The 21,413-nt window shown below is 39.6% G+C and overlaps 2 protein-coding genes across 4 annotated transcripts in view; one reads left to right on the top strand and one right to left on the bottom strand.

Annotated features, from left to right (window-relative positions):
- The window catches only part of LIN9 (lin-9 DREAM MuvB core complex component), a 38,463-nt gene extending 21,523 nt beyond the window's left edge, over positions 1–16,940 (top strand). For all 3 annotated transcript variants that reach the window (XM_053939392.1, XM_053939393.1, XM_053939394.1), the window contains 9 exons: positions 2,842–2,999; positions 3,881–4,014; positions 4,937–5,056; positions 5,229–5,330; positions 10,085–10,165; positions 13,467–13,592; positions 13,918–14,100; positions 14,204–14,301; positions 15,586–16,940. In XM_053939392.1, the coding sequence (XP_053795367.1) occupies positions 2,842–2,999; positions 3,881–4,014; positions 4,937–5,056; positions 5,229–5,330; positions 10,085–10,165; positions 13,467–13,592; positions 13,918–14,100; positions 14,204–14,301; positions 15,586–15,691 (1,108 nt within the window). In that variant the 3' untranslated portion in view covers positions 15,692–16,940. The remainder of the gene's footprint in view (positions 1–2,841; positions 3,000–3,880; positions 4,015–4,936; positions 5,057–5,228; positions 5,331–10,084; positions 10,166–13,466; positions 13,593–13,917; positions 14,101–14,203; positions 14,302–15,585) is intronic.
- A 2,507-nt stretch (positions 16,941–19,447) lies between these two features.
- Positions 19,448–20,307, bottom strand: MIXL1 (Mix paired-like homeobox). The gene is made up of 2 exons (XM_053939395.1): positions 20,020–20,307; positions 19,448–19,943 (listed from the first exon to the last, which is right to left on the bottom strand). The coding sequence occupies exons 1-2, from the start codon at positions 20,305–20,307 to the stop codon at positions 19,527–19,529; spliced, it is 705 nt and encodes a 234-aa protein (XP_053795370.1). The 3' UTR covers positions 19,448–19,526.
- Between the last annotated feature and the right edge of the window lie 1,106 nt (positions 20,308–21,413).

Raw genomic sequence — 21,413 nt, 5'->3', positions numbered from 1 at the left:
AATAGTGTCTCTGTGACAGTTATGCACATGGTTGTCATCTTTTTTTTTGTTGTTGTTTAAATATATTGTAGTATTTTCTTATGTCTGCTGCTACCTTAAATGTCCTATCACACATCAACAGTGTGTTTGATTGGCACAGCAGTATTCTTCATGAGAGCCTGCAAAGCTTGTAAGATTCCTGTAGACTGTGGGGAAAGATATGCTCCAGGAAAAGGAAGAGGTAATAGTTTTGTGTACTCTGTGTAAACTTAATTTGGCTTGTGAAATAGCAGTGGATATGAATTAAGCTTAGATCTGCTTGTCCTGCCACTACATGACGGTGGTGATTCCTCTGTTAGTTCAAATTCTCACAAACAAGTTAAAACTGAGAAGAATGTTCAACCTCTTAAGAAGTCTCTACAGATAACTAATGAGTTTGCAGTTTTGATCTGTACTGTAGTTTTAATCTTCATTTTTCCATAGGATGGCATGAAGATGGGATAACCTTTATTAAATGCGTTTGGGAAATGCTGGGGTGGAGGTTTTCTTTAACAGAAGCCCGGAATATATTGCAAATACTTTCGACATAAATAGTTACAGCATTTGGGACAGAGACTTTTTAAGACCATCTGAGCTATCAGTAAAACAGTAATTGCTGTTGTAGGGATCTTCCAAGGTCAGTGATTAGTATATCAGCATTTGAATTTGTGTTTCTAAGACCATGAGTCAAAAAACATCAGGTGATATTTGCTGTTCCTAGTCCAAGACCCTGGACATGATTAGAAGGACTAATACAAAGTATATATTACTTTTTTCTTTTTCTTTTTTTTTTTTTTTGCCTATTTTGTTGTCTCGGTGTGGTTAGCCATTCTTCTCTTCAATGGACTTCAAAAGCTCTGACCTGCATTTTGCAACTTGATAATCACAGCCCGCTGCAAGCATTATTTCACACCTGTTCCTCCCCAGTAGTAAATATGAAGTCAATAGCATTAATAAATAAGAATATCCCAGCAAGCTCTTCATAAGTTTCCCAACCTCTATCCCTCTCTATGTCTGCCACATCCCTTTCCAGATATTTTAATTTCCTAAGAGGACCACTGGAACAGTACATAATTCCGGGTAAACACATTCTGCTCTTCAGTGCTAAACTGGTGAGTGGGACACACATCTACAGCCTCAATCTACAACAGAATTTCTAGGCTATACAAAAACTAGACTATACAAAGTGGTGATTTTTGTGCTGATAGTGGTTGGAAAGCCTCATATGGGAGCCTTCAGTGCAGTGCATTTCTGCATTACCTGACAAAAGTACCTCACAGCTTCAGTTCATTCTTGCTTGTGTTTTTCTCCCATGTCTTGCTTAGGACTAAGATCTCATTATGTTAACTCTGGGAGAAAACAGGTGGCCTATGCCCCAATAACTTAGAAAACATGTATATGATAAAAGGCAGCTGATGTGTTCATATAGAGTGTGAAACAGCGTAAAATAAAATTGTCTCAGCATCCTGGCAGCTTAGTGCTTACAGTCTTCTTGCATACAATGCCAGGAAGAGAAAAGTGGAGGAAAAGGTGGAGAAAACTGAAAGGGCTTTGTGGAACTCTCCCAGTGAGGGGTACACAGAAGAAAACCTAGGAAACCTTTGTTTCAGTATGTAATAGGAGAGTAGTAGAAGCAGACTTGGAAAAAGGAGCTGACTTCTTAGTAGTACTAAGTTGGAGATGACTGAGGAACATCTTGAAGGGATTTATATCAGAAAATAATTTGTAGTGTAGTAGAGGGAACCATCAGCAGAGTTGACAATGTCTTCTAAAATGAATTTATAAAATAAAACTTATTGATCAGTAATCAATATATAACTGTATGAGTTCCACAGAAAATGTTTAATCTGCATTTGACTGCAGTAAAGCAATTAACAAAGGTGGCAAATTATTTGATAGATAACTTTCTGCAATCAGGCAGACTTAAAATAACATTAGTGCACTTCTTTAAAATTACTTCTTTCATTGCCACAAGAATGAAGAAACTTTTTTTAGTAAGGAATGAAAGATATGATTGAGTCCTTAATGTCTTTGTGCTTTGTGCTTATCTCCCTCATGAATCTTGCCTATGCAGTAGGTTAGAAATGAAGATTAATAAAAAAGTAAGCACTTTGGGAGTGAGCCTTCCATCTTTTAGATTGCATTTTAAGAATGACCCTACCCCCCAAAATGGGGAAGAGGACTACTACAGATGATCTGACTTTACGCAGTAGCCCAAGATCAAATAAACTTTTACTATGCTCAGTCTCAGAACAGTTCATCTGCGTAACAGAGATTTTGGGGCTGAGCTGTGCTCTGCACAGGTGCAAGGAGATGAGACAGAGAAGTGCCCTTTTATGTGCTGAGTCTGGTGCCCTTTCATACTCAGTTAGCTTAATTGAGTTGATAAGCACACATGAAAGGGATCTCCTGTGTATCAGTAAGTGCTGGCAGCCAGGTGCTCACAGGACGCCTTCCTCACGTGCATTGAACTGGCATCCAGAGCAGACTGGGGCCAGCTTTAGCTTTGTTGTGACCCTAGAGGATCCTTATAAGCAGAAAAAATCCTAAGAAGTTGTACTCCTTAGATATACTAATGCAACAGCTAGTATTCCTGAGTATTATTTTAAAACAGACTCATATTTTAAAGGTGAGGATTCTGAGGAGTAAGCTTGTCTAAATGCATTAAATGAGAATTTTTTTCTTGAACACAATATCCCAAGCTTTTTCATTTTCTAGCACTGATTTTTTGAACTGTGCCTATTTATTTGATGTGCCTTCACACATAAATGTTTTGAGTGATTTATTTAAGTGTAATATATATTTTATCTAATGATATTGCAGGTGTTCCTCTGCATTCTTTGAGGAAGAGAGGTCAGCGTTAAAACAGAAGCGGCAGAAAATCAGACTTTTGCAGCAGCGGAAAGTTGCAGATCTTTCACAGTTCAAAGATCTTCCAGAAGAAATTCCATTACCACTTGTAATAGGAACAAAAGTTACAGGTAATTTCTTAAAAACAAACAAAATAAGCAGCCAAATGTATTTTGCAAAGATTTTAATAAGTCATAATCCACTTACTGCACATAATTATAATAAATGTAAAACATCAAAAATTGCATTTTTTGTTGGTTCATTGAGAAGGTGCTTGTGAAGATTAAGTGGTATTTTTAAAACAGTGATAAGGTTTTGAGGTGCAAACTTAGTATTTCTGCTGTTCAAATTGTAGGGTTTTTTACATGTCTAGTATGTCTAACACATTTTGGAGAGATGCTTAATTTCAAAATACTGAGTGTTGTCTGAGTTTAAAATCTGACCTAGTATACAACTTGAACTTCATTTTTCCATAAATAGAAAACTACCTGTTTTGAAACAGATATACAATTGATATTGCAGTGTAGTTGGACTTGTATGCCAAACATGACATTGCCTTACTAAAAAACCTTACACATAACAGAGGAAGGAATATTATTGAAAACATTCCACAGGTTTTGCCTAGTTTTATGAAAATTTGAATTCCTCCCTCCTGTCTGATTTTGGTCCAGGTGCTTTTCACTTTAGCATCTCCTCTTCAGTCCGCTACTGTTCATTGCATTTTTTGTGTTGAACACCACTGCCCTTAGCTCTTGTTGAAGAGCAGATGTGCACTACACTGCCTCTCCTCACTCTCCTAGACCTCCTAGACCTTAACTTCTGTAAAAAATTTGGTACTGTTTCTACTACATACTTGTTTCTGGGTTTGCTATTTTCTTCTTTTCATTTAATATATGGCCTTTAAGTATACAGATAAAGAATTATTTGCAAAAGATGTAATAAATCTGTTTTTGTTATTTATTTCATAGCATTGTAATGTTTGGTTTCTTGGTTCTCCTGTTGTTTTTTTCAGCCCGTTTGCGAGGTGTCCATGATGGTCTGTTCACTGGACAAATAGATGCTGTAGACACTCTTAATGCTACCTACAGAGTGACTTTTGACAGGGCAGGTCTTGGAACACACACAGTCCCAGATTATGAAGTTCTTGTAAGTATTAATGACATATTCTAAAAGTAGGTGTAATAAGAAAATGCAATTTTAAAAATCCACAATGACATGCTTTAATGAAAAATAAGAAAAAATGTTACACCCAGGTGGTATTGTCATAAAGTAGAAACAAGCATAACAGATGCATGGGAAATTCCAGGATAATAAAATTTTACAGTTTATGGTTTCACGGAACAGGATAACCCTCTATGATTAAAGCATAATGGCTCAGGGTGGAATAATTTACTAGACCAACTGTTGTAGGCTGTTACAATAGCCTGAGTTCAGTATGAAGAAATACAATGAGTAGTGTAAGATCCCAGAGAACTCTGCAATGGGATCCTGCGAGGATTTGCAGAAAATGTTCAAGAAAACCCTTACCCTTTGTGACTAGCCAAAGTCAGGAAAGGCCTTTGGGAGTTGCAAACAAGTATTATGAATTGACTGAGCTAGATTTTGAAATTTCTTGTGCTAAGGAAGCTACCTGGGAAGATGTAGTTTTGGTCCAAAAAATTGGAGATTATCTCCCAGCTCCTAGGCTTTGTTCCTGCCAGACAGTCCAGCCTGGACTGCAAGATTTCTGGAGCATCTCACTTTCTTTTGTATCCTGTGTGGTGCTGGATTTATGTAATTCTTGTAGTTTCTGTCATGATCTGAGTTTAGAGTCTCTGCTGAATTCCTGTTGTGATTTGTCTGCCAATAGCATTTTTGGAAATGTCCGTGCCGGTTTTATTGGATATGATGCCAGAACACTTTGAAAACTCCTAGACCAAAACCAAAATGTTAATCTTTTCCTGCTGTTGGGCTGGAGTGTGGATAGGCACAGCTAGTCCAGATCCCAGAAACAAATTATGTGTTCCAAAAGAGAAAAATTAATGAAACACTGAAGTATATCCTTGCCTTCCCTTTCCCTGTCTGGCAGAGTAATGAGCCTCATGAAACCATGCCAATCGCTGCCTTCGGACAGAAACAGCGGCCCTCGCGCTTCTTCATGACTCCTCCCCGATTGCCATACACTCCTTCACTCCAGTCTCCAATCACAGTGAGTTACTTTGTTTGAATGATGTGAATCACTGAAGTATTTTTGATACCTGTTGAAGCTGTTACCTTAAAAAGTTTTTGAGATTAATTTTCTGATGTTATTTAGCATGATCAAAATCTTACCAAAACCCTCTAAAAAGAAGCTATTCATTTAGATGTTTTATCCTTTATAGGACAATGATCCTTTATTAGGACAATCTTCATGGAAAAACAAAATTTCAGGCACAGATAGTGAGACACTAGGAGGCTTTCCAGTAGAATTCCTCATTCAAGTGGTAAGTATTAACTGCAGGTCCTAATTTTGTTGTTTATTGTTTATTCTGCCAATTCTTCTGCAGCTCAATGATCTTCTGTTAATTTATGACAGATACGGTAATAGCCAAATTAACTTCCGAAGAGATGTTCATATTTTTTTTATCCCCCCTTCTTCATTTTCTCACTTGTTTATAACCTTTAAAATATGCTGCTTTTTAGACCACAGAGGTCCTCAAAAGTGTCTTATTTTCCCAGCTCTACCATTTTATCTTCCAAAAAAAAGTGTTATTTTTACATGCAGACTTTAAGACTTCTTTATGTATTTGAAATATACTTGCATCGTGCAAAGAACATTTGCCTATATGCATTATCATATATATTTTGTTATATAATGTTCTACCCTCTTGGAGAAGTAAAGCAGCACTCATTTCCATGCAAGCAAACATTCATTTTATAGATAACACTAAACAGAAAACACTTTTTTGTTTTCACCTTTGTGAAATAATTCCTCAGTGGTTTTGTGTACCAGTTCAGAAGAGCACGGACAAGTAATGTTAGGAAGCTGAGGTTCACTGAATATTAAAACACATTGAAGCATTTTCCAGGATGATGGAGGAGTGTAATTGCTCATGTTGGCTTAGCTTAAGATCAGTGATTGAAGTCTTTTACAAGGAAAGCAGTTTTGAACATGCCAAAGGAGATTGGAATGATTAATGTTTAAAATATTAAGAACTAAGAAATAAAATGCCTCTCAGATTTTAAAGTCTGTGTAATTGGTCAAAAGAATAAATTTGTGTCAGTAGCTCACATGACACACTAACATTTGGGCCATACAACATAATGAATTTTGTTTGACAGTATCATCTATTCAGATTTTTTAGATGAAACTTGTATGAAGCTAATTTTGAAAAAGATGGCATGGCATCTAGCTTAGCTAAGAAAATTTAAAATAGGTGTAGTTACTATAAGATTAATTATGGTAAAATTGAAATACACAAGATACAGTTTTATGCAGCTAAACTGTATCTGCAGCTGTCCCATTTGAGTCACGGAGTGTGATCAGTGAGACTTGTAACTGAGGTGTATTGAGCTTTACATCTACTTAGTACATCAAATTGATCTGTTTATGATGTTGTTTCTGCATTTTAAATATGAAAATGTGTGATTTGTCAGTCACATGTGGTTGTGTATTACTACTCAGTATAAGGAAATCTGAGTTTTACAAGTATAGGCCTCTTGCTTGTATTGCAAATGGTGGCATTTTAGAAAGATACCACATTAATATGTATTTTTGCTTGAAGATTTTCAAAATACTCTGAACAAAATCAATCCACAGATTTTTGATATTTGTCTATTTGAGCAACGACAAAGAATCACAGGGCTTAAACATTTATTGAAGGACTTGAAGCATAATTTTTAAGAATCACTTTTTTAATTAGAAGTTTGAGGAGGTACTTAAATTTGGTGTTGTGCAATACATGAGACTGGTGAATGCTGATTATTGATTGTGTTGTATTCACCAGTCCAGATGTATTTTTATGTTAAGGGCTGCTGCTCACAATGTTTTTTTAGCCTTTCTGATAGATGGGTTCTTAAACAAAGTCAAATCCCTTTTTCTCATTTAATATTGATTCAGGAAGTAAATTGTCAAAAACAGTTTGATTCCAAGAAAACTTTCTCAAAAACCAGACCACAAAGAAACAATTTTATGGGAAGAATTTTGGACAAAACAGAAAATACAGAACACACTTTGATTAAGGTTTCAAGCCAGCCCCTTATTTCCCTTATCTGAAATTAATTTGGAAGAAGAGGAAGTGAATCCAAAATCACATGCATACAATGACAAATGTTAGGGATATTCTCTTTTCCTATAACTTGAAGTTGTAAGCAAACATTGGGACTTATAGCAACTATTTTAATTATTGTTCTACACTGTGTTCGTTTTTCTAAATCTTTATATTTATTACTACACGTTACATTTTGACATCTGAGACTGTGGACTGATGCATTAGAAGACTGGCTCAAAAATTAGCATGAAATTAAGAATAAAGTCAGCAATAAATGTGTTTTAATTTTTTTTAAAGTCTTTCATGCTTAATTAATTATGTGTGTCATTAAATATTTCATATGCTATATGGTAGTTCAAAATCAATAGATTGTATTTGTACATTCTAGCCAGTATTTAAATTTGGAGGACATTTTTCCAAGTATTCAGCTACAGCTTTTTTAATTTTCCTTCCTCCCTGCTTTTGTTTTGGGGTAAAGAATTCAGTTGGAAGGCAGCACTGTAGGACAAAGCAGATGTTGGCAGGGTCGCTGCATGCCCGGTAGAGGGAGTGTGGTGATGCAGCACAGGCACCACAGTGACCTGGTCTCTGCCTGTGGGGAAAGGAGGGATCTTCCCAACTTAAATGCAGGAGGAAAATTTAAAAAAAAAATATCAGAAAAATCTGAAAATGGGTACTCGATTTTTGGCTGATTTCTCCTTATGAAAATTTTGAAAATACTGCATAGCAAGTGATCACACACTGCATTTTGAAATGCTCATATTTTATGACTAACAGATGAAATCAGAAGTGAAAGTCTAAACATTCTGGTTGGGTTGTCCCTTCATTTCTTTTAATGTGGAAAACCATTGTACTAAAAACATGTTTCCAGTTTATTGAGAACTATAAATTGCAACAGTAAACAGGATGAGTTATGGTGAAAATAGAGTTGTTAGGCAAGAATTTCTCAACACAAAGAGGGCTAGACTGAATTATAGCATTCACTGGCAGATGAAAATTGAGGTCTATGTAATAAAATGTACCCCTGAGAGAAAGTTGATGGACATGATAGATTCAGTGAAAATCCTCAGAATCAGATTATCCTGGTCACTGGAATATATCTTAGAGTAGGATGAATATAATAGAAAATCCAAGCTCATCCAATGGAGAACTGGTGCTGTGCATCCTCACATATGTCTGCATATCAAAGTAGAAGTTACGAATCAAATGCCTTTCAAATTCGGGGAACATATTATATATTCTGCATTAATTTGGGGACTCATCAACTTCATGAAGGAGAAGAACGTGTTAGGCAGTTGCTGGATGGTGATGACAGCAGAGCTTGACAAGGAACTTTTTGGCAACAGTGGCAGATGGTGTACAGTGCTTTTCTTCCTCACAGGTGTTTTATTGGCAACACAAACACTTGTGTGGTGTGTTAGAAACTAGATCAGAGAGGCAATCCAGCTCACAAGTAACAATTTTAAACCTTTTCTTTCTTGCCCCTTCTGAATTTTTTTTTTTTTTGTCATTATCTCTTCTGTGATTGAGTTCTTCATGCAAAATACCAAGAGCAAAAATGCAAGTGCTGTCACTGGGGACAGCACAAGGGCAGAAAGGAGCAGCTGGACTTGGGAGGCTGATAACCCATGCAGTGTTGCCTCTGTGCCTCTGGCCATGGCTCACCATCCATTCATAAGATGGCATCTGGCAAAATATTTGGAGTAGAAAGAGAGAAACACTGATGCCATTTTACAGGTTTAGTTTCCTGGTGTGTCATTCAGAATACTGTTACAGGCTTCCTGTGCTCACACACAGGAAAGATGGCAGTGAATGGAAAAAGATATAAAAAGGGCCACAAAAGTTCAAGAGATTAAGAGCTCTTTAAGGGAGTGGAGTCTGAAAAGGCTTAGGTTGTGCTTAGTCTGGTGGAAGAACAGTGGAGAAGAGATGCTTTTATTATCTCTGAATAAGCAGGGATAAATACAAGGAGGGAACACTATATTTAGCTGAAAACCAGCTTTGGCTGTTTGGCAATTCTGAACAAATTGCTATGAAGTGAAAAAGAATACATTTAGCATGGAAATTCCCAGACTATTCCTCATTAGCTGAAAGAGATCCTGGAACAATTTTCTAATTACAATTACAATTTGTAGGGGCAAGCAACTTGGCTGCATTAAGACTGGACTTGAAAATCACAAAAGGGATTATATATAAATCAGATGTGTGTTGAACTAGGAGTTCCTATTTCTTCCAGTCACGTGTTTCACTGCTAGGATGTAGTTAACCCCTCTGGAATTTATAAAACCTGAAATTTTTGCTCTGTTTATTCCAGTAATAAAAGTGTTGCTGGTTGTAGTGAAGCTAGGATTTCTCTCAGGGCCCTAGAGTATGAATAGTTTTGGGAGAGATGAGTGTGTTGAAGGTGCTCCCAGTGATTTCCACTTCAGCCTGCTAGGTCCCCAGGGCAGGAGACACAGGGTATTCCCATTACAAAAGAGGGAAATGGAAAGCCCAGAGTTGTTCTCTATAAAATAGATCCAATCTCTATGCCAGGGTTAACTGCGGGAGTTTGCACAAAGGGCTGGTGCTCGGTGGAGGGCACAGCTGAGAACTGTTGTGGGGGAAAAAAGGTGTAGTAAGGTGAGTGATACTAATTGTAGTATCATGACCATAACAACCTTCACTCTCCTTCAGCCTATTAAAAAAACAAAGGTTCTTCAGCCTCTAGCTGGCCATAAATAATGTTAGTCTTCCTCTGGGGAATTTCAGCTGATGGATTTTAGCACTCATCAATTGAGGGCACTTGGAATTGCTTTAAAAATCTCTGGAAATTCCATCATTTAATTTTAATTAATTTTTATTTTTGCTTATTAACTTGATAAACAACTGAAAAATACATTTAACATTATGAAAGAAACGGGTATGGTTTTTCTGTCTTGAATTTTTATGGTGTTTCAAAACTGCTTAAGGACCTATTCTTTCTAAAAATAGTTCCTTTGTTTTAGACGAGGTTATCGAAAATCCTTATGATCAAGAAGGAACACATCAAACAATTGAGAGAGATGAACACGGAAGCAGAAAAGCTGGTGAGAATGTTTTCTTTTTGGTTATTAAAACAGGATATGCTTTAACAGCTAATGCAAATAAATTTAATTAGGAGTATAGTCTAAATAAAATCTGTATTTTATTGCTTTCTATGACATGAAATGTCTTTATTATTTTTAAAGACAAGTCAGAGAGGTCAGTTCATATATGATTCTCCTTTGAAAGCACTGTGCTTTGGAAACTGATGAATGTTAACATCAGAATAGCACGTCAGTTAACACATAAAGTAAGGAAATACTATGTACCTTGAGAATTTGGAGTACAAGTTTATATGGTAAGACATTCATGCTAAAACTGTTCTGCAGATGGTAGATACTTATTATCTCAGCTTTTTGGTTAAAGCAATTACTCATTTCAGAGATTTTTCTGTAAAGCTCTGAGTGCCCTTGACTGGCATTTAAAGCTACAGTACCACAGCAGCTACAGCATAATTAGCAGCAGCAGCAGAATAGTTTTTCTTGTTAACTTTATCTAATCAGCAGTCAGTAAATTAAAATTATAAGAGTGGATCTTCTACCACCCATGGCTATAAATTAACTTGAGAAAGCTCTCAGTCTCAGCCTTCTGCCAGCATCCATCCAGGCTATTGTCTCTGCAGTGTACAGAAGGCTAGAGGTTTGTGGAGAAGAAGGGAAAACAATTTGTTTATTTATTGAAACAAAATGGTTGGGTTTTTTTTCATGTAAGATATTTGAATTGAAAAGATGTCTTTTCTTGAAAGGTGTGATTTATTATGGAGAGATTTCTCTTTGTGCCTTCAATGATCATGTGCATGTGTGCATTCTGTTACTCTGCTTCCTGCTGCCCCATCTCTGTGTGTCTAATTTTCTTCTACTGTGCCATGGTGTTGATCTTCAAATCCTTGTTTCAGTTACTACATTATTTTTCCTGTATTTTGTGTGTTACTAACTAAACTAGATGCAAAGAGAAGCAAGATTAAAACATGTCACTGCAACCTGCAGCTCTGATAATGAAAAATTACCAACTCTTCTTAAATTATTTTTTCTGAGGTATTTGTACTTTTGTGTAGATAAGGAGATCCATAGGAATGACAGTATCCTTCATCTAGCAAGAACCTGAATGTTAGCTCAGCTATTAAGTCATAAATTACCTATATTCTTACTTTTCTTCGTCGGTCTCCTTATTCAATGGAATTGAAAGGGCAAAAAAGCAACTGGGAGGGAAATCTAGAAATAGCTACTAAATTTGATACATTTTAACCCAATTGTAACCCAGCTAAGGACTTTGAGATACTCTGACATTCTTCCCTGCTCTATTTCGTTTGAAAACCAGCCATCATAAAGCAGCCCCCATTACCTCTCATGGCTGTCCTGATAAATAAAAATAGAAGATGTGATACCTTCCTATTGGGCCATATTCTTAGCCCATCTTCTAGTCCTCTTTGTACCTTGGCAATCCCATCTGTGTTTGTACCACTGTGTATGAGTTGCTTCTCCTTTAAAATATATTTTCTTTGAACAAGAATCTTTTTCTGACCCCAGTTCACTTCAACATCAATAACATACCTGAACATGAAGGAAATTGAATCCTTTGAGTTCATTCAGGTGTACCTTAATTGTCAGACTTTAGTAATAACTCATATATTTGTCATTTGATAATTGTTAGAGTACCACTGCTGTTTGGTTTAAAATAATCCTTTTATGAAGACTTCTGTTTAATGACTGACTCAATATAGAAATAAATGGAACTGACCAAAATCAGAAATGGTACTGAATGTAGGCCATTCCTATCTGGCAAAAATAATAAATTTACACAAGTCAGGGGATGCCTTCAGAGGAGCTATTAATGCATACAACTGTACGTTTTTTGTCTCATTTTTCTTGACATCACTGTACTAGTCTGGGTTGCGGGCTATAAACAAATTAATGTGTACATAAAACAGTAAACATTTGGATAAACAAGTATAAATTGAAAGGACCTGCAATAAAAACAAGGTAAAGGTCATGCTGGTTGTCTCAGAGAAGCATCTAGATCTTTGGTGACAGAGGTGTTATCTGCTTCCCTCCACTGAAAGCCATCCATCTTTTGTCAGTTTAGCTGTTCATCAGTGTTTCCAGGTCTTGGGTTGTGCCCAGGTCAGAAATAGTGCTGCTGCTGCTGAGAAATATTTCTTTTGTTATCACTAGCATAGAATGCCCTTAGCCTTTCCTCTCCAACAGGGAATTCATAATTGTCTGCAGTTTTCACAGCTAAGCTGGAGCAGTTCAATTTGCTCTAAGGGAACTGGTCACTGGAGAAGGTCTGAAAGATTTGATTTTTTACGTTACACAGCTGCAGAAAGTATGCCAAATTTATGCCACTTTCCAGTGAATTCTGAAATTATGGTGTTAGTTTAAAGCCCTGTTAAGTTGGTATTCAGATTGTAAATCCCTGGAGATCATCTCAGTGATTAGGTTTAATGGGGAAATATGAACTGAACTCATAACTGAAACCTTTTGAGCTTCTGACCACGATTGTCCTGATGGAGGCTCTTGACTTTGCAGTTTTCTTTATCTTGTGTGTGAAATCTATAGCTAAAAGTTTTGCTTGTAGGTGGTACAAGCAAAATCAGCCCTATGGCTGGAACTCCCTCTAGCTTCTCTTGCAAGAGGCAATTTGGAGAGGAAATTTTATAATATATTGTATGTTTTGCTTCAATTTCATAAATATCACCCAAACAGTGTCAAGCTGTATTCTGAAAAGAGTATAAGAAAAAAAATACTGTATTTTGGTATTTATTCTTTTTGTGGAAAATCATGCTTACAAAATACTGATACCAAATATAAGCTCTAGTAACTTAGTTTTTTGGCAGAGCTATTAGCTGTAACAGAAGGTGTGTAGCACTGAGTCATCCTCAAGTGACCAATAATTTACTAGCCAAATGTGCCTATCATCCTGCAGCAGAGGTGGTTGAGGCCATATTGTCCTGTACTGTTCCCCTGCTGGCAGGATAGTTTTTTGCTCAACCAGTAGGGAGAAGCCATGCCCAGCTACTGGAGGAATAAGCAGGTCAGACCACAGTCATCTTCTGTAGCATTTACCACCAGAGATTATTGTAGCACTTCAAGAAGGGAATAAAAGCATGATTGTTGCCTACACAGTTTCTGGAGTTATAAAGAGTAATATTGCATTTTAATATTTTGTATGTTAAGGTTATTCTATTTGACACCAGGATTTCAAATATCTCAGTATTGTTTTCAAATAAAAATTCCTTTTGATGAGTTCAAAATCTGTATCTGTACAGCATTGCATTAACTTTGATATGCTTTTTGTTGTCCACAGAAATCCTATTCCATGCCATTCGGCATTGAGTTTCAGAGGAGATATGCAACTATTGTTCTAGATCTAGAACAACTAAACAAAGACTTAAATAAAGTTTTGCATAAAGTTCAACAGTATTGCTATGAGGTGAGATTTTGCTGGATTCTCTCTGTACTTGGTGGTTTTGCTCAACCTAATTAGAAAACTTAATTTCCTGGGAATAGGGGGTGGGTGGGGGTCACACTGAAATGAAACTGTTGGTAGCTGTGTTGGATTCCTTCTCTGAAATTTGAGCTGCCTTTGAGCAATGCTTTTCATGATACCAGTGGCCTGTTCTTAAGTAGACATACATAAAGAAAAAACCCTGTGTGCTATACACACACAAACTGTCTTTGAAATAATCTCATTTCACACATCCACCAAATGCAAAGGACATCTTCATTCTTAATTTCTCTCCTTCATATCTCTGCAGCTTGCTCCTGACCAGGGCCTCCAGCCTGCTGACCAGCCCACGGATCTGAGGCGCAGATGTGAAGAGGAAGCTCAGGAGGTCGTCAGACAAGCAAATACCTTGTCAACAGGACAACTCTGTGTGGAGAGTGAAAATTTAACTGATCTTATCTCTAGACTTACAGCAATATTACTGCAAATTAAGGTAAACAATTTGCACAAAATAGCTTCTCCCATACAATACATAGTATTAAAGCTCTGCCAGTTTTTGTGCTGAACTGTGAGAACATTTTTTTCTTCTTCTACAGTGTCTAGCAGAAGGAGGTGATCTGAATTCCTTTGAATTTAAATCACTAACAGATTCATTAAATGACATTAAGAATTCAATAGACTCCTCAAACATCAGGTATTACTTTTTGAATATTTAATTCTTAATTACACGCTTTGTGATAGTTCTTATTGTATTTTAGGGGTGAACACTGATTATAATTAAGGGGTTTAATCTGCTAACTTCTACTTATAGGAAGGGTCCCATCTAAAAGGGGGGCTTCTTAAAGGGAATGTGAAATGAGCAGTTTTCTGTTTGAACCTCTCAGTGAAGTAACATGTTAAAAAAAATTTAAAAGTGCTAAATTGATGGAACAAAAACTAGACTTTCTTGTTCTTTAGTAATTTATGACATCTAAAAACTTATTTTAAACCATTGTCAGATTTTGAACTCTCACTAGGAATAAAAGTTTTTTAAATCAATAGAATTTCAGAGAACAGTAGAATTTCAGTATTCTTTTAGCATACTCAGCCTCTTGTCTGTAAATATCAAAAGGTGGCATATGAGACAATTAGAGGTTCTGATCAGCTTCCATTGGCAAGATTTTAAGCCAAGAAGCAGAATAGCAGCCATATTGTGCCAGACCAAAGGCCAATCTAATCTAGATGGGCCATTTTTCAACAGTTGTCACAAGCAGCTGCCTGAGGAGGCATCATAAAAATAGCAAGAATGTGGTCGCAAGAGTGTAGTGATACTGGTCTGGAGTACCCTGCCGCCTCCAGCAATTTGTGACAAGTATTTTATGCTGCTAAATGATGTCATTTAGAAAATAAACCTAAATGCTAAGTATGTTTTTATATCCTTACTACCTGTATTGCTACATAATGATGGGAGGCTGTACACATGAATTTTAAATTTTTTTCCCAAAGATGGCCTTTTGATTTCAATATAGTTATTGAGAAATGATGTTTTATAGCAATTTTCATTAGGAAAAACAAAACCAAACCTCAAACATTAGTGAAACGTCTTTATAGTCAACCCTGCAAATTGCATATTGGAATTGATTTAAGTAAAGGTTGATGTACCCAGCAAAGAAAGTGATGATGTTTCAATTTCATGGTACTTATTTTGGCCATTTTAGCATCTTTTCATAATATTTTAATTTCACTAACTCTGGCCATGTTAAAACCTTACTTTAAGTGTTTAAGTCAGTGACTCTTCATTTCTGGCAGCTGTTTGTGCAAGTTGTGTTTTCCCATGTTTCTCTGTCAAATTGCATTTGTATGTATTGCTCTCTGAATCACCTGAATTTTTATACTGGCTAGGCTCACATCTTGATTTTTCACTGTAGAGATATTCAGACATAACTCTTACCTATGGGGTTCAACATTTCTTTCTTTCCTTCTTTTTTTCTTCCCACAGTTGTTTTCAGAATAACGTTGAGATCCACGTTGCACATATTCAGAGTGGTCTGAGCCAGATGGGAAATTTACATGCTTTTGCAGCCAATAACACCAACAGAGACTGAAAACTTTCTTTCAAGTGTACAGCAAGTAGTTCTGGAAAATCTTCTTCCTTTCTATAGGCTTCACCAAATACCCTAACTGCCAGAAGATAAGGGAAGAGAAAACTTCTCGGAAAGGACCCTTTTAAATATATTCTATCTGCTTCTTAAGGAAACCAGCATTTCTGGCCAGCGTTACATTAGATTTCTCCATTTGTTATTCACATGCAGTAGTTTTGCTAACTGGTAATCTCTTAGTAATTGCATTGATTATAGTAAACTTGAAAGCATACTTTCATATAATTTGAACTTCATTTTTAAAAGTTCAGATTAATTCTGCACACCTCTTGCTGTTGGATCTCCTGGTATGTTAGAAGTGCTGAAGAGGAAATGGCTGGAGTTAGTAGCCACATGGCAGGTCTTTGTTGTGTAAAGCTACGCCTCTGTGTAGCTCTTCAGAGCTGCCAGGTTAGCCCTTGGGAAGCCCTGACCTAAGGAAGCAGCAGCAGGATACAGCCAGCAAACACAAGCTGTAAACTGGAGGATGTTGGGCAGGTCTATTGATCAGTCAATGTCTTGTTGGAACTCTTAATTTATCATAACTTATAGAAGGAGTCTAATGAAGGAATATAAAAATGTAACTGTTAACTTTCCAGAAAGAGATTGGTTATGGCTCTTTTCCCTTCACAGAGGACAAAAGTTCTTTAGGTGGTATTTTATATAAGTGACTGGTTAAACTTACTGTTTTTCCAAATTCTTGTTCATTTTGCACAAGTTTTAAATTAGATCACTGGTTATTCAACAATACCCACCATATATAAATATGAAGTTTTTTATAATTAAAGATAACCAGTGAGGTAAACTGCAAAAATAAGAAGTGATAGCCTGCCTATACCTTTTGGAATGTTAATCTTGTAAAAAGTGTGTATTGGTTTGTTTAAATAGTCTTGTAAAGCTTCTGTGTAATGAATTGTTTCAAGATATGGATTTTCAGAGATAGCTGTAGAGATGGTTTTGATTCTTTTAGATGCCTCATTAAATAAGGGTCTTTTATATGTTAATGTATAAAGAATATGTAAACAGGATTATTTTCAATTTTAAAATTTTGTATAGTTTAAAGATGCTTCTGTATTCTGTGTTGGTATTGTGCCACTGCAAAACTTTAGTGCAGAGTTTATATTTAGCTAAATTTGTTCTGTTAATTAAGAGAAATGCATAAATCTTTTATTCTCAATGAAATTTGTAACTGAATAAATTGACCTATGAGAGTTGATATATTTCACAAAAATGCAAAATTTTTTGCAGATTGTCTCAGGTCATTTTTTTAAGAGAAGCTAATTGCTGAAAATGAAGTATTATGAGGATGAGGTGAGTAGCTGTTTTAAAAGGTATTTAAAAATTTTACAAGGGATACTATAAAATAATGATAAACAGTAATTTAGCTGAGTTACCCAGGAAAATGTACCTCTCATAATGCAATAGAACATCATCGTGGTCCTTGCAGTTGCTTTTCTAATTATATCACTCGTTATTTTGTGGTGTTACCATCTCTTTGATAAAGAAGACAGAAAGGAGTCCTCTCCCACCACCCTGTTCATGTAAAAAAGAGAAATGTGCCAAAAGAGAAAGGCACCAAAGCCTAATTTAAGGTACATAAGTGTAGTCAGACAGGCAGTAATCTGCTCTACAGCTATCTCAGAAAGAAGGAACCATCCCCTTGCACCCCTATACTCACATCCCTGCTGCTCCCTCTGCACACCTCTGCTCTGATCCCTCCTGCTGTTGGGACTCAAGCTCAGCATGTGCACTGAATGTTTTGAGCAGCAGGACTTCCCAGTACAAAACACCAGGAGGGTCATTTGGCCCTGTTGATGGCAAACATCCCAAACTGAGAGGGAGACAAGTTGTAGACTATCTACACACTAGTAGATACCAGAGGATTTAGCAAGCTGCTTTTCATGAAAACCCTTTATCCTACTGGACACACAATACATTGCAATAACCACCACACTCCAATCTCAACTCTGATTCCTTAGCTATGATGGTTTTTACATGTGGATACTTAAATGTGCTCTCCAGCATGTTTTCTGTTGCTGTAGGTTTTTTTAATTATTGCAGGGTAGTGTATCATAGAAAGATCTGTCATTTGTGATTTGCCATTTACTTTCACATGTCATTTGTCCCACTCATGTAGACAATGTGAAAATGCACATCTTTTCTTTTCTTTGAAAGGCTGCATTTCTCCTTGGGTACTGATGTGTTGGTCAGAGCTAATGTTGAATTTTGGTGACAGTAACAAATACAGATGTGTTTGCTGAGTGTACCCCAAGCATAGCAGGAGTCTCAAGAGCTCACTGCAGCTACCATACCTGAAGTTTGCAGGAGCAGAACAAGTTTCTTTGATTTATTATAATCAGTAAACTTGAATTTACCCTGAGCCCCCAAGAAACCATGGTCTTATTTTCTGTCTTTTCCTGCAAGTGCTTCTCTTCTGGGGTTTTCCTGATCCCCAGCATAGCACCCAAGTCCACTTGGGACAGATGGTGTCTGAGGTAGGTTGGTTGGTTTTTGGTTTATGTTGTTTTTCAAGGATAGCTCTGGGTTTTTTTTGATGGAGAATACTAATCAGCAACCCTACCATGTCTGTTCACCATGCAAGCTTGCAGTCCAACCAGCATTCAGCTATCCCAGATCTCACAAGCATAGGTATGTTACAGAGTGGCACTGAGGGATTTTGTGCACTGGTAACCTTATTCTGTGGGGCATGATTCCTCATACAGGGTATTTCTGCCACCAGTACATGGGTCATTTTTTCCTGTGCTTCTGGCATTTGGGTGTTTTTCCATAACTTGCAACTTGCTCTGCTAGGCTCTGAAGTGCTGTTTTGTAAGCAGGAAGAATTTGCCTTATGCTCAAAATACATACAGAGTAATGTATCCTTCCTCAATAAATTGAATTGGAGGAGAGAGTTCTGTTGTTAATGATTTTGCCATTCTCAGTGCAGAGCCATTCAGCCCACGAGCCATCATGTGAACAGCTTCTGTGTAGTCCCTGCCTACAGCTAAAGCACCCTGATAATGGCCACAAAATACTCCCATTTCTCTTAGTTTAACATTAACCTTGGCTTAGCTGGCAGACTGGAGGCTTTTGTCTGAGCAATTGAGATGTGGGGGTTTGTATTAATTAGGTCAGACATTTCCATTTTCATTTAAGAATGGGGGTGTTTAGTTTAGATTTAAGACAAATACTGACGGAGAAAGTTTAAGGCAGTTTCTGTAACCTGTCCTTCGAGCCCCTTAGGTCTCTTATTGACATCTGAACTGCAGCTGTAGCTCTCCAAGACCTGGGAGGAGAACCTGCAGCTGGGATATCTACCACTTCTCTACCCCACTGTCAGCCAAGGTAAGAAACCTTGCCCCTGCACCAGGTACACACAAAAGCATATGAAAAATGTAAAGCTTTATTTTTTTTTCTTGGTCAAAAACCCCAACAGACCATCACTCTTTTTTAAGACCAGTCCCCACCCCTATAATACAGTGGATTTGGGTTAGCTTTTTGGCTAAAGAAGGTTAAATAGATATACTAAACATGATACAAGAAAACTTTAAATACAGTGTAAAAAGATGCCCTCAGCTGATGGAGCCGACCCGTATCTTTCTTAAATAAATAGGTAAAATCAGTTACTACCGGATAAAGTGCAACAGTGGCAGAGGAGCAGTGGTGAGGTAGCGCGGTGTGTGACTGCTCCCCGCCCGGGCAGCGCACCGCGGGACGGGGTCCGGCGGGAGGGCTTCGCAGCGCGGCCGGGGCCGCGTCTTTAACCCGTCCCCCGCCCGCGCCGCGTCCGCCGCGGCGGCGCTCAGAGGGCGCGGAAGGCGCCGAGCGCGTTCTCCTCCCACTCCGAGCCCGACTCCGAGTAGCCGCTGGTGTCCTCGGCGTCCGACACGGGCGAGTACTGCCCGCAGAAGGCGCGGGCCGGCGGGAAGGGGCCGGCGGCGCTCCCCGCGAACGGACCGGGCTCTGTCCCGCCGGGCTGGCCGGGCGGGAAGCCCTCGAAGCCGGGACCAGGGAGGAAACCGGCGGCCGGCGGCCACGCGTAGGGTACCGAGCCGTCGTCCGTGCGGGCCACCCCGGAGAGGGCGCAGCGGGGCCGCTCCGGGGCGCGCAGGGCGGCGAAGCGGGGCGGCCGCGGGCAGCCCGGCGGCGGCGCGGCGGGGCTGGGGCGGGGCGGGCCCCGCTGGCGGCGGGACTTGGCGCGGCGGTTCTGGAACCAGACCTGGGGAGAGAGGGCGGCGGTGAGCGCGGCGGGGCGGCCCCGGCGCGGCGGGCGCGGCACAGCCGGCGCCCCTCACCTGGATGCGGGACTCGGGGATCTGCGTGGCGTCGGCCAGTTTCTCCCGCAGGTAGATGTCGGGGTACATGGTGTCCTGGAAAACCAGCTCCAGCGTCTCCAGCTGCGCCGCCGTGAAGCTGGTCCGCTTCCGACGCTGCGAGGCCGCCGGCGCCCCCTCCGACGGCTCCGCCGGGGGAAGCGCCCTGAGGGCGGGCGAGGCCGGGCCGGGCCCGCCGCCTCCCGCCCACCTGCCCGCGGGGAAGGCGGGCGGCTCCGCCGGGGGCTCCCCGAAGCGCAGCGCGGCCATGGCAGCGGCGAGGAGGGGGCCCGGCCAGCCCGCCCCGCTTTATAGCCGGGGAGGGGGCTCGGCAGGGGCGGGGGTTCGAGGGGGCGGCACGGCCCCGCGGGGAAGGTGAGCTCCGGGCACCCCGCCGGGCCCCGCGCCCCAGGCTGCCGGTGGGGTGCCCGACTGGGGCGGCCCCTGCCTTGCTCAGCCCAGAGGAGTCAGTGATGCCCTATGCGTGCTTGACGGGGGTGGGTGATGGCTGGCAACCCTCGACTCCCCGCCCGAAAGATAGACAGCAGGAGGGAGAAGGGAGCGGGCTTTGCATCCGCACGCAAAACAACTGGGTGTTGGGAGTTTGGCACCCCGGAGAGGACCAGAGCAGCGGCTGGGTTATTTCTGATAGAACATCTGGGCTGGGAGGGTTATGGAGTTCTTTCTCTCCAGCTCTTGGTGTGGAGGTAGATGCTCTCGAGCTGCTGACTGCTTTGGCAAGTAATGGATCGTGCATGGTGTGAGACATAAAGCAAACAGAAGTTATACCTCTTCCCTTGGCCGCAACTGTTCCACTTGCAGTGCTTTGCTGCCAGCTATGTGGGTGGTGTACAGCTTCCTGCTGCTGCAAAAACATCTCTTTCTTTTTAAGATGTAAGTTAAATGCACCTGGAGAGCCACAGCAGCTCAGACAGGGTAGAGGCAGACATTGGTGTCATCACCTTTTCCACCACTTGCTAATGCCTTTACACATTACACTGGCACATCCCGTGTGCTTCTGCCATAGCTGATTCCCAGATGGAGAGGTCTTTTGCTGAAATGCTGCCTGCACACCCCAACAACACCAAGGCACTTAAAATGGTTTGTCCTCATATTACTTTTTACAACTGTCTCCCCAAGAAAAATTACTTTGTACAGAAAAATCACATTAAAATTGTTAAAAGCTGGTTTTAGAAGTTTTGTTCGTAAAACATTCGTACCTTTGTGCTTTTACATGTGCAGCAGCCCAGATGCTTTCATGACTGTAGTTTCTAGGCTGTTCCCAAAATCATGGGCTGTAGCCTGCAGACAGCAGTCAGGCACATGAGACTTGTACAATGTTCTCAACTGGGCACAGTGGTGAGCAAGGGCACAGG

The sequence above is a fragment of the Vidua chalybeata genome, chromosome 3 (assembly GCF_026979565.1).
Source record: "Vidua chalybeata isolate OUT-0048 chromosome 3, bVidCha1 merged haplotype, whole genome shotgun sequence".
Lineage (NCBI taxonomy): Eukaryota > Metazoa > Chordata > Aves > Passeriformes > Viduidae > Vidua > Vidua chalybeata.
The sequence above is the reverse complement of the archived record's forward strand: the minus strand, read 5'-3'. Positions and strand labels throughout refer to the sequence as shown.